The 12,861-nt window shown below is 43.8% G+C and overlaps 1 protein-coding gene across 4 annotated transcripts in view; it reads right to left on the reverse strand.

The window, feature by feature from the left end:
• The window catches only part of LOC121698119 (gamma-aminobutyric acid receptor subunit beta-3), a 41,084-nt gene that overhangs the window by 11,245 nt on the left and 16,978 nt on the right, over positions 1-12,861 (reverse strand). For 2 of the 4 annotated variants that reach the window (XM_042079907.1, XM_042079906.1), the window contains exons 2-7: positions 12,660-12,707; positions 11,359-11,450; positions 11,069-11,136; positions 5,627-5,847; positions 4,137-4,219; positions 2,806-2,943 (exon numbers count right to left, since the gene is read on the reverse strand). In XM_042079907.1, coding sequence (XP_041935841.1) covers positions 2,806-2,943; positions 4,137-4,219; positions 5,627-5,847; positions 11,069-11,136; positions 11,359-11,450; positions 12,660-12,707 — 650 coding nt within the window. Of the gene's footprint in view, positions 1-2,805; positions 2,944-4,136; positions 4,220-5,626; positions 5,848-11,068; positions 11,137-11,358; positions 11,451-11,534; positions 12,133-12,659; positions 12,708-12,861 lie in introns of those variants that run through there. The other 2 variants (XM_042079909.1, XM_042079908.1) reach the window with 1 other exon arrangement.

A 12,861-nucleotide genomic window follows, 5' to 3' on the forward strand; every position in this document is an offset into this window, starting at 1 on the left:
TACCACTTGAGGGGAAAAAAGAGAGAGATGTAGCAGAAGAGAGAGAGAGAGAGAGAGAGTGAGAGGAACTGAGTGAAGAAATAAGGGAAGGGAGAGAGAGAGAATGAGGGTGAGAGAGTGAGGAGAGAGGGAGATGTGGAGAGAGCAATGGATAAAAAGAGAGAAAGAGTGATGGAGAGAGTCAGAGAGAAAGAGAGAGTGATGGAGAGAGGAAGAGAGAAAGAGGTAGGGCCGGGGAGAGGGAAAGTGGCAGAGAGATAAACAGAGGAGAAACACAGCTGGGTAAGACATGGGAAGAGAGGAAATGTTGAGAGACACGAGACACAAAAACAGAGTGAGTGAAATAGAGAGTGTGAATGTGTGTGTGTGTGTGGGGGGGGGGGGGGGGTGTACATGAGGAAGAAGGAGGGTTGGTGTGTCATTACTGCAATGTTTTCTGTGAGCGCATAGAAGAGAATAATTTATGCCATGGGTCCTACGGCTCATGAAAATATGATGTCCTATATTGAAAGTTCCTCGTTTTTATATAACAAACCATGCCCCCACCCTAAACCCCCCACCCATACTCCATCTCATACCACAGCACCACCACCACCAAAAAAAACCCAGAAAAAAATCCAATCCAAATCAAATTGGAGGTGGGGGGTAATTGCCATGCTGCCATCCATAACCCGTTTCTCTTGTGATTCTCCGAGCAGGCAGCACATGGTGCAAACCTGCTAATTAGACGCTCTTTGAATCTGGCTTTGAAGTGCTCCACTGTCCTCATGGGAGCCATGGGAAGAGGGGGGAGGGAGCGTGTGTGTGTGTGTGTGTGATAGGGTGTGTGTGTGTGGGGGGGGGGGGGGGGGGGGGTATGGAGGGGGGGGTTGCTGGACAGGAAAAGTTAATGGCTGTTATCACTTTTGTAAACACGGTCAAGCACCCCACAGCCATGGAAAACAACCTCAGGATAGAAGGAGAGCGAGATATGTTGGCCTGGTGGGGGGAGAGAGAAACAGCTCGGAATACTGGTCTGGGCTGAGGGGGAAACGGTTAACAATGCATTTCTGTTCCCTATTTTCTTGTGCTGAAAATACAAGATTTTCCGTCCTCTCTGGCAGTGATAGAGGCTACTGTGCATGTGCTCACTGACGTCAGAGCATCCATCCTTTTGGAATATAGTCATGCTTGAAAAGATGGCCCAGTTAGACTGATTTTATGCGAGTTTTAATTATTCTATCAAGAGGTCTCTCATGATAATACATATTACATGTATATGGGGAAAGTTTTCAAAAATGTAAAATGTGTTTCTTTCACATGACGGATATGTACTAAATTGCTTTTAACAATTCTGGACTCTGGATTCTGGACTTCAAAATAAAGTCTTGTAGGCAGTGAAATAAACATATCTATTCATATTGCAATTTTGCCCTGCATTGCTGCTTGTACGTTCAGTATGTCTCTAAAAAATGAATATGAACAACAGCACTCATCTCTTCAGAAACAGAAAATCTGGGACACCACCTCATCACCAATTTGCATGTGCTATTTCAACGGCCTAAACCAACAGAACAAGAGAGCGATGTTGTTGATGTAATACGTAACAAAATCAAAACAAAAACATTCAAAGGTGTGTGGGCCAAGAAAAAAGTAGGACATCTTTTTCTTTTTTTTTTTTTGCTGATTGGCAAATTAAATGCGCCAATCAGCTGCCAAAATAGTATTAAGTTTGTATTAAGTAAGTCTGAAGTAGCAAGACCAAAACTCATCTTTGTGAAATAACAATGTTATATTTGTGAATATACAGGTAAATAAGTTACCTGTGTTGTTGAAATGACACTGCACATACTAGTATACATTTATTTATCCTAGACTGGAGTTCAGACATTGTAGGATTAATATGGGAAAATTAGCAGTTTGCATCATTAATAAATTTGCAGTCTGTCTGATTTGATTTCAAGTCTGCAATGAGGGACTCTTTCAGAACTTCATCTGAGAGATTGCAGAAGGCAACTACCAATGAGTCCTTTGGAGGTTCAATAGGTTCTATGAGGGATGTTAAGGCTGTTAACAGTCCACAAAGTCCTACGACGGTGCAGTCACACCACTATTTAAACTACAAAACATTTCTATCATTTGAAGTGAGAGCTGTTTTTCATGCAAAGATTGAAAACATACAGCACAGTGCAGGAGCTGTTATGTTGTAAGGTGAGCGCATGACTGGTCTAATGCTAATGGTTATGAATTATGTCAGGGTTCCCCTATAATTCTTTAGCAATGTTAACATTGTATTGAGAGCTCATACAGAAGGTAATGCTTTTGTTCAAGTAGACAAAGGAAGGTTCTCCGCGCTTCTGCCATTTAGCGACAATCCGGTGCAACCAGGCCAGGACAGATAATGTTAAGAGAAGGAGAGGGACGCCGATGCAGCTCAGATGTCTTCTTAATTTTTTATTTACTTAAAGGTGCAAAACATCATTGACGAATCATGAACGTTTCGATGTGTAGTCACATCTTCATCAGTCAAGTTGGGATTCTGATGAAGATGTGACTACACATCTGAGCTGCACCGGTGCCCCTCTCCTTCTCAATGCTTTTGTTCAATTAGCAAAGCAGAATCCTGAACATTTAAAATTACAAATATTTTTTACCACTTCATACTTTTTTCATCTTGACAGACACATTGATGTTAATTACTTCATCATAACCTCATGCTCTTGTATGTCACGTTTGGGACATCAATACTGTCTTGTGTAAATTCATGGGACAGAAGTAATCTGTCATGGGACAGAGGTAATGTTACGTAAAGAGGAGTGTCCTTACCTGTGGAAAAGACAACATTCCTAGAGACCAGCTTGTAGTCCACTATAGAGAACTGAGGCAGCTCGATACGTTGAACTCCGGTCACAGCGTTGTCTCCTCCTTTCCAGTAAAACTCAATGTCATCTGTGGTGTAACCATCTACACAACACACACACACACACCCACACACACACACACACACGGTTATTTCCAACAATTTAATTAATCAAATTACAATCAAAAAAGACTAACTACTACATATACTATGTATAATATCATATATTTGGATTAGCTACTAATATGTTAATATTTGCATGACTTACTAATATGTTCATCATACTGATAAACATGAGGAAGGCAGCATGGGAACTATTTCCATGCTGCAGTCTATCACCTGCCTGGCATTCACTATTCTTAGTGCGAGGAGGAGAGGCGTGAAGACCTGGCCATGGCACTGTCACACAGCCATGCTTTCAAGCCCTCCATATAAAGGAGTGCAGGGCTACACAGGAGTGCAGTGTGGTCCAGGGTGTGTGTGTGGCATGTGTATAATATGCCTTTACAATCTGGAGCACGTTATGGAGCACGTTATGCAACACCTCTCCAACGACGCTTCTAGAGAGTGTACAGGGACTTGATGTTCTGGCCCGCGTGAGCGGTGTTGCTGGCTGCCGCTGTTGGCGTTGACACCCCTCATGCTGGACGAGCAGTCTTTCTCTTTTCTAGCTTTTTGGAAATTATTCACATGTATCTGTTTTTTTGTTTCTGAATGCAAATGTGGCTGTGTGTGCCAAAGTAAACAGGCACAGTCAAATATCTGGTAGCAGTCACACCACTTTTCTTTTCAGTTGGAAGAACTGTTCTGTGCCTTAACTTGCTTAAGTATCTGTCCAAGTTGCCATCTCCTCTTTTCATAGTACTATTGCATACTATTGCAGAGAGAGAGAGGTAGAGGCAGTAAGAGCAAGTGAGAGAACAGAGAGAGAGAGAGGTAGAGAGAGAGAAAGAAAGTGAGTGAGAGGACAGGGAGAAAGAGAAAGAGCCACAGTGATTGAGATAGGTAGAGAGAGAGGTGTAGCGGCAGTAAGAGCAAGTGAGAGAACAGAGAGAGAGAGAGGTAGAGAGAGAGAAAGAAAGTGAGTGAGAGGACAGGGAGAAAGAGAAAGAGCCACAGTGGTTGAGATAGGTAGAGAGAGAGGTAGCGGCAGTAAGAGCAAGTGCAAGTGAGAGGACAGAGAGAGAGAGAGGATGAGGGAGAAAGAGAGAGAGGTAGAGAGAGAAAGAAAGAGAGAAGTAGAGGCAGTTAAGAGCGAGTGAGAGGACAGGCACCATGTTGAAGGGCCACTACTCACAGCTCTCTATCTCCAGCGTGCAGTTCTGCTCATCCAGAGGGTACCTCCTCAGGTCCATCATACACGCTGCCGTTGTGGTGATCCTGGTGGACACACACAAAGGACAGACATTTCAGCACCTCACCATAACTTTGATTTTCTTTAATTAATTAACTCCCAAATAAATGATGTACAGTAGTGATAGTGATACAGTGTATGTCAGAAACCATAAGACTACATCCATGCTACAGTTTGTGATGGCTAGGGGTATAGGCGATAAAATTTGCCCAACCATACATGATCAAGTCTGTGCATACTTGTACACATTCTCTCTCTCTCTCTCTCTCTCTCTCTCTCTCTCTCTTTCTCAATTCAATTCAATTCAATTGGCTTTATTAGCATGACTGTTCTTTTACAGACAAACAGACAAGCATGGATATAAATAGGATGGAGATCCAGTAGATCTACACTCTGTCCCTCGCATCATGGCAGGCTTTGACAAACTGGGCAGCCAGAGGTGCTGTTTGCCCCTCTCCCAGTATTATAATCATTTGATCTGCACTGCTCAATGAGTCGAAATGGGGTATATATTTTGAAAGTTTTAGGAAGAAACTCTCTCTCTCACACAGACACATGCACATATACATGCTGACTGAGAGAAAAAAGAGTTATGAAGTGGCATATCTCCACCCTGATGACATATCTGAGGATACCCCTGACAAACACGTGTCATGAGCTGACAACTCGATCAGCCGTTCCTCACCCCCCAACTGCCCGTCTTGCGCGACGGCCGCATGCACTATTCATCACCACGCCAATTAAAAATGCACGACCCGTCTTCGCAAACATTGATCTCCGTGTCAGTGAAATATTCCAGGCCGGAGTGAAATATTCCAGGCCGGATTCCTGGAGTGGCAACAATCAAACGCCTGCCACTACAGGCTGGTATGTCATCTGAGCTCAATCTCTTCTCAAATCTTACATTTTGTGCATGTCAGATCACACATTTAAATGCCTTGGTGGGGGGCGGGGGTTCTGAGATGCATCAATGAGCTACACTTTAAGAGAAATGTCCTCCACCATGCTGGGTGTCTTTGATTTCTAGCACTCTTGACAGTGCATATGTGTCTGTGCTGACTCCACTAGCTACTGTAATTGCAGCTTAACTCTCCATGGACTTCTCATGCACACTTGTCATGAAATGACATTGTGCATCCTTGTCTTGGGACAGTGTAGACACATGCATATCCTGTTGCACTTAAATGTTTATTGACTTTTAAAAAAAGCCCCCCAAAAAAGATAAGAAATAGCAAAAGTTGGAAACACATGGTTTCCAAAATTAACCATAATGCACATGTGTCATATCTATTCAAATTAGAATAATGTGCAACAGAATTTGTTCAGCTTAAACTCTCACCTGCCAACCCATCCAAAGCCTTTTTTTCCCATTCATGACAGTCACCACAATATCTATGCAGTTGGTTATGTAAGCCCTGCAAGACAGCTCTAACCTTAGGCCATAGAGCACTGTCCCATCCGGATGAAGTCGTATCATGCGGTTCTTCACCGTCACCCCATGCACAAATGACTTCTTGTCGTTCAGGAAGTAGGTGTCTGGCACCCAGAGTTGGTCAGCCACGCGGTTGTCCAGCGTCAGGTTGAGAGGGATCCCCATGTAGGCCAGTCTCTTGTCCCTCCAGTACTGTTGGAAGTACATGGTCAACGTGTAGTCCTATAGAAGGAAGACCACAAAATAACAACAAAGAAAATAAGAATTAAACTCACATTTAGTGAAATTGTACATTTTGACAAAAGAACTTGAGAGGTGTGTATGCGTTAAATTAATGTGGCATCTATCACCATTGTGTCTGCTCCTTGCCAATTAAATTGAACAGTATACGAATCTTGATCAATTAGTCAAATCCATCTGATCTCTTTGTCTGTCTGTCTATCTGTATGAAGTCTATCATGACCTACCTTCCTATCTATCAATCTTTGATCTTTGGGGAAAAAAAATGTAAATTGTTTGGAACTAGAGCAGAGTAATTTATAGACTCTCAGTAGCAACGAGGTAACTCCTGCAAGCCTCACTTTATTCTCAGGAGACACCACGCATCACTGTTGTTGACGCATTTCCTTATGATCATCAAGACAGAGCTTCCCCCCTAATGAGAGCAATGTGCAGGTATGCTTAAGGTTTCCCATACTGTATATCACTTATATAACCCACTTCAAAGAGGCCTTGTCCCAAAAAAGACCTTAAAATCTTCACATCAATAAAAGCAGCAAGCAGGGCAAAGCTACAGTGGTTGCATCGGCTCCTCTGTCTCATGTGTCCTCAGTTCTGACTGAGGAAATGGGATGGGAGGAGGGGGTTTTGGGACACACCCCAGCCCTGAATGTGTCCCTGATGGAGAAGTTCTCCAAGGCTCTCCTCCTCCTCCTCCTCCACTTCCACTGTGCGGAGCCTGCGAGCTCTGCTTCCTGCGCGCGAGAGAGAGAGCCATGTGGGCAGTCTGATTCAGCAGCGGGCCCGCGATGGCGATTACACAACAACTTTTGGCTTGTGCGTGGTCCAGGCGTCCAGCCAGCAACCCGCTGCCCGCCCCCCCCCCCCCCCCCTCTTTCCCCCCCACCACCACCACCACCGAAACCATGCCACACAACACCAAACTGCACTGCACCACAACACTACCCGGTCCATCCTCTCCTCTCCACCACAAACACTACATAACATCAAATCAAACTACCCAGCAACCCCCCCGCCGCTCATAGGCTATTAGAGCTCCCTCTTAGCTTCCAGGACCCAGAATTCCCCTCTCTCTGTCTCTAATCGTCTCAGTTACGTTCTTAACCAAGCAAAAGTTGATTTTAGATTTGTGAGCAGCTTCAGCGACATATCCTCGATTACACTTTAAAAGGATACCATCTCTCTCTCTCTCTCCAGCTCACAAGAGTGCACTCTGTATTGGCCAGCTGCCTTCAGATGGCACTTTTACATGGGGTGGGGTGGGGGGGGGGGCATAAATAAATGATTATATAAATAAATAATGGCGGTACTGAGGTGAATTGCTGGTACAAAACCATGTCTCACATAGCACCGAACTTTAACGGCTTGCAGTATTTAAAGGTTCACTCTCTCAAATACCTAAACTTTACACGGTAACCTACAACAATGTAAAGAGCAGGGATTTAAGTAGAAAAGAAAAAAACTGATTTAAAATAATTATTCATATATTTGATCTATGGTTTAATATAATTAATCTAATTAGTCTCATATCAAGATTATCATATGTTCTATTCAATTTAAAGGTGAAAGTAAAATTAATTACTGTTGATTGACTCTACTGACTAGTTAGTGTAAGAGATTAGGGTGAGTTTATGTTAGCGTAAGTTTAGCTTACAGATAACAGGTAGTTTTAAGGTTGGGTTTTCTACTCAGCTAAAAAAAGGTTGAGATCTTGTGCAACATTGGGAATGTATTACTTACATTGTATGCTGTGTCGATTAATTTATTTACGATGTTTATCCTAAATGGGTCATCCAGATAGAATGCCACTCACATTATGTTATATTTCTACATAAGAACCTAGTCCATCACATGTTTTCTAAGGCAGGAGTGGGAAGATTGGTACTTGACGTATGCTCCACACGTGCATGCCTACATCCCTCCACCCTGGCACCCCCCACGTCTCCCGACCCCGCTGCGCTTAATGACCCATGTCGGCGCAGCGCTAATCTCACACCCTGTCGCATCTGTCCCCTGTGTCCAGCAGATGTTTCCTGTTACCCACGCTGCCGTATTTATGTCCTCGCCCCTGACACCTCTGGGGCCCTAGCACACACACACACACACACACACACACACTCGTCCGATGAAGGGTGGTGAAACAAAGCCAGCAGTAACACACATGACTGAGGCAGAAGCTGATGCCTCTGGCTCAGTGTGGATAAACGCTGCATTTCATTCATTCACTAAACACACGCTGTTATCCCAAGCATCTTACAGTAGAGTTGTGGTGTACATTAAATCAATAGATGTACTGGGATTGACCTCAGTGATTTTGTCTACAGCGTTTACAAGCAAGGGAACACCCCATGCACAGAGAAACCCCAACAGCCATTTCACTAGTTCACATTCCGTAATTTGCAAAGATATAATAGCATAATAGAAAAGCATGTTTGGCGAAGTCTCTGTCCAGGGTCGTGAAGTGATTTGTGGGATCATGCAGGAGTCAACTGTGCAGGCAGGAGTCGTGCAGGATTCCGCCATACGCCCCTTTATAAGACGGGAGGCGTAAGGGGAGGTGGTGGGTTGCCAGCAGAGTAACGCCGATGCTGCAACTTCGGCAGGTACAGTAGACTGCGAATAAGTAACCTGACTGATTGAAGGAGGAGGGGTGGCAAACTCCGTCATGCTCCTCCCAACTTCCGTTTGTAAACGGAAAATATCTTTGTAAAATATCTTTGTAAAAAGATATATGTTTTCTGACTATTTCTGATTGCTGTCTTTGTGCGTTGTTGTGGCACCTTTGGGAAACGTCTCTTTGGGGCTTTCCTGACCTCTGTGTTGTACTGGGCAGCTTGACATTTGGAAAATGCCTCAGGTGAGCAGGCCCTTTGTAGCCCTGCACAAGCACACTACTATAAACAGCGCTGTTAACTGGCTCCAAATCCTAATCTAATGGTGACCTCAGCATAATTAGGCCCTGACCTCAACCTCGCCTTCACCCGTAAGTGAAGACTCTCTTCCCTTTTTTATTCAAGCAGGTCAGAAAGCATTACCTTCCAGATCCTTTTACAGTCAGATACAGTAGATATGACTGATCACCTTTGTCGCATGACTTTAGTTGACATTTTTGCATCATTTAAAGACATCTCATGGATCTCCTTTCCCGTCTCCTCATGGTTGCCCGTGATGACGGACTGAGAGGATAATGTACCAAGGCGTTCTCATTTGAGAACTTTACAACCTGTCCAAGTCTGTGTTGGAGAGCAAGAGCCAATCTGAATATCTACTAGACTCGCTGCATGCATGTCTCTCTTGCTCACGTTGCTTGTTTCAGGACTTTAGTGCTATTGTCCTGTTGGTAGGTCTGAGTGTGCCCGCAGATTCACATAGAGCACTTTGAGCATGAGTATCCCACCACCACCACCACCACCACATAGCTGTCCCTGCAGGAGAACTACAGGCTGTCTACGTTTTCCTCTGTTCGCATGGGTGAGTAACGAAGAAAACTGGTCAACACATGACTTTCTGGCTCTAACTTGTTTCCTTGGCAACAGGTGACTAAGGAACAGATTCCCCCCCCCACCACCACGCCAATCTTTCAGCAATCTGCCAGTTGAGTTGCAATGGTTACTAAAGACGGGAGGAGTTTCATTAAATGCTTCATAGGCCAACCATGAAGACCAGATGTACTGTTCAATTGGTGTGTCCATGGATACCGTCACGTGCCACTATGTGCTAACACGTTAGCGGTTTCTACAGAACTGTTGAGAAAGACTATGTAACTGTCTTGTTGTTAAAAATGTATAATTCCAGGATTATGGACCCAGGTGCACTCCCTAGACACAGGAGTATACGCCTCGATTGTTCTCAGTCAAGAGAGAGAGAGGGGAAAAAAAGAGAGAGAAAAAAAACTGTAGTGACAGGGCTAAATTCGATTCAGGAATTGTGAGAGGCATATGGTGGGGGAATTGTTCGCTCCTTGTTGAGATCTTTTCCAAGAAACATGTTTGTCTGGCAGCTGCTGCCCTGCACGCCACACCTGAGTGTGCTTCTCCTGCAGCGATGGGCAGACCTGAAGTCATTACTACTGGAGAAGATCTGAGAGAGGAGGCCGGGCTTGTGCTCGGCCGCTCTCCTGGAACCCCAGGTGGAGAGAGGAGAAGGAGAGCAAGGCGTGTGTGTGTGTGTGTGTGTGTGTGTGTGGGGGGGGGGGGCAACCAAAAACATGACCAAACAGACTTAACCCAGCTTCTGGCAGATGTGTGTGTGTGTGTGTATGCGGGCGCGCATGCGCATGAACGCTTGTTTGTGTGTGTGTGTGTGTGTGCATACACGCTTATTTGTGTGTGTGTGTGTGTCTGTGTGTGTGTGTGTGTGTGTGTGTGTGTGCGCGTGCGTACATGTGTGTGTGTGTGTGTGTGTGTGTGTGTGCGCGTGTGCGCGTGCGTGCACATGTCTTTTTGTGTAAGAGTGTGAGAGAGCTAGAATGTGTGACTACTTTTTTCTATGTTTAACATTGTCTCAAACTGCCTTTCACACTCATAAACCAGAACACTTATTAAGACTTCTGAATATACTGCATACTATACTGTATATCTAGTTAGATAGACTTTTTCATTTAGAAGTCTATACAAGTAAACTGTGTTCCTGGTACACGCCCACAAACCATAGTTAGTGACAAACTCTTGGTACAAAATATAAACAATTCCGAAGCATGAGTTTTTTTTTCCTTCTGAGAGGCATGTGTTCTTTACATCACACAAATCAATCAATATCAATGAAGAAACATGCCTAACATAAACACACTGAAGAGTCATGCTAGGTACCATTACACCTTTCAGTTGTGCATGGATTACTGTTCAGTAATGTCTTCAACACTACTCTGTTGTAAATAGAGTTCGCTAGTCCTATGGTTTCAGCACCATGGACAGCAACCATAACACTGGTGGCGCCCCATGAACTCTCTCTTTCTCTCTCTCTCTCTCTCTCTCACTTTCTTTCTATTTATCTGTGTGTGTGTCTGAATCTGTGTGTGCGTGCATGCTTGACTTGAAGCTGAGATCTGAGATTACAGTACATTTACTACATACCTACATGCAGTCTGTAGCGATTCTGGAAACGAAACAATAACTTCCTGCAACAGAAACTTCGAAAGTTCCTACTGTATGAGTGACACTCCATCGTTTGATCAACACCATGGCATTAAAGGTGTCGCACTTACCATGTTGACCTCGGACACCATGTCTATGCTCGCCACGTCTATGCTCATTCCAACAGCAACCGGGGCACCTATGCGACAACAAGATTTAATGCAAATCAGGATGTTTTATTGGCATTTTGCGTCATGCTTTCCATAGGTTCATTTGTTTAAACATGCAAAGTTTTAGGTATTGGGAGCAAGTATTGTATTTTGGTCAGATTAATTCAACAACGAGTCCTCCCAGTTAAGTGCTTACTTACTGACAACATTGTATTGGCCTAATGAAGTAATATATATCAAACATGACTTACCACCAAAGTCTGGTCGAAGGCGAATGTCATACCCCTTTAGTAGTCTATCCACTGTCTCTTTCACAAATGACATATTGCCCGGCTCGTTTGCGCTGCAAAAGAGAGACGAAGTCGGTTAACCTTGCAGGAAAACAAACCACAGCTCCAGGCTTAACCTTCGCCACCAAAACACTCACCTTTGCGCGCAACAAACAAACGTTATAAGAACTGGCAAAGAAAGTACACCAAACAATCTTGATTTCAGAGCCCCCAGCATTCCTCTTAGGTTTTCGGCGAAGACGTATAGGTGGAATTGCCTCGGGTGCGAGATCTGGTAATCTAACGCTCACTGCATTCCATGGACAGCGCACTTCATGAAAGGGAAAGTCTACGTTTGCTCTTCAAATGCGTCGGAAAAGCTTCAGTCATTTGGCATCACTCCGGTTTGGACTTCTTTTTTTCACGACGAACGCAGTTAGGATGATCGGAGGAAATCGCAGTTGGTAACATTGATGCATTTCACCGGGGACGTGTGTGACTGAAGCCAGCAGAAAGTAGCCTATCTGTTGCTGGTCTCAAGCCAAGTCCGCACTTCACACCCCTTTCTCTACCATCATGTTTACCTTCATTCACAGCAGTGAATTACCAACGTGTCCAAATGCACAAAGTAGCAACGAGGGAAGATTAAAAAAACTCTGACAATAACATTCTAACACGTTTCTGGTGATATCAGAACACATTTACGGTCCTCTCCGAATGAAATATAATATTGCGAGTTGGTGATATCAAGTTGCAACTGAGGTTTCAGAAAACGCAATTCTGTGCACAGGAGATTCCGTATGCTATAATTTATGCCGTCACGTGGCCTCAGATTCCGTACAGTGATCTTGAAATGATTGGTGAACTGTTTTGACCGGTGACAAAAAGTTTTTAGAAATCTGACAAAGACGAATGGGTTAACGTGCACACTGGACAGCGTTCGCGTCACGACTGGGACGCAAATGTTCAGTTGAATCTTTTTTGGTGCTGAATTTACGCAAGGCACTGGGTATTCTCTGGAATAATGCACTTTTGGATGAAGATTCTGTAGTGGGACTTTAGTTCAAAAAACAAAAATTAAATGACATAAAATGCAAAGTTACCTATGCATTGACAAAAACTTGTTTAAGAAAGTGGCTGGCCCATAACATAAACGTTTTACATCGACGTAGACAATACATTAATTTGTCATTGGGGTATGAAACCGCTCTCTATAACGATGCGCTTTCTTCCCAAATGAATCCATAAGATAGTACCAGAGTAAGTAAATGTAGACTACTCACCTTGTGTCATAGATTGCGTACAACTTCTTGTTTCCATCGACTGCATTCCTGTGAAAAATATAACATACTCAAAATTAATTGATTGACATACTCCCTTGATTGGAGTGACATTTGTACAATTGCATCACCATGCCTCATTAAATTAGTTTACCAGATGTAGACCTTGGTGTAAAATAAGATATATAGATGAAAACGGATTAAT

The sequence above is a fragment of the Alosa sapidissima genome, chromosome 23, assembly GCF_018492685.1.
Source record: "Alosa sapidissima isolate fAloSap1 chromosome 23, fAloSap1.pri, whole genome shotgun sequence".
NCBI classification, from domain to species: Eukaryota; Metazoa; Chordata; class Actinopteri; order Clupeiformes; family Clupeidae; genus Alosa; species Alosa sapidissima.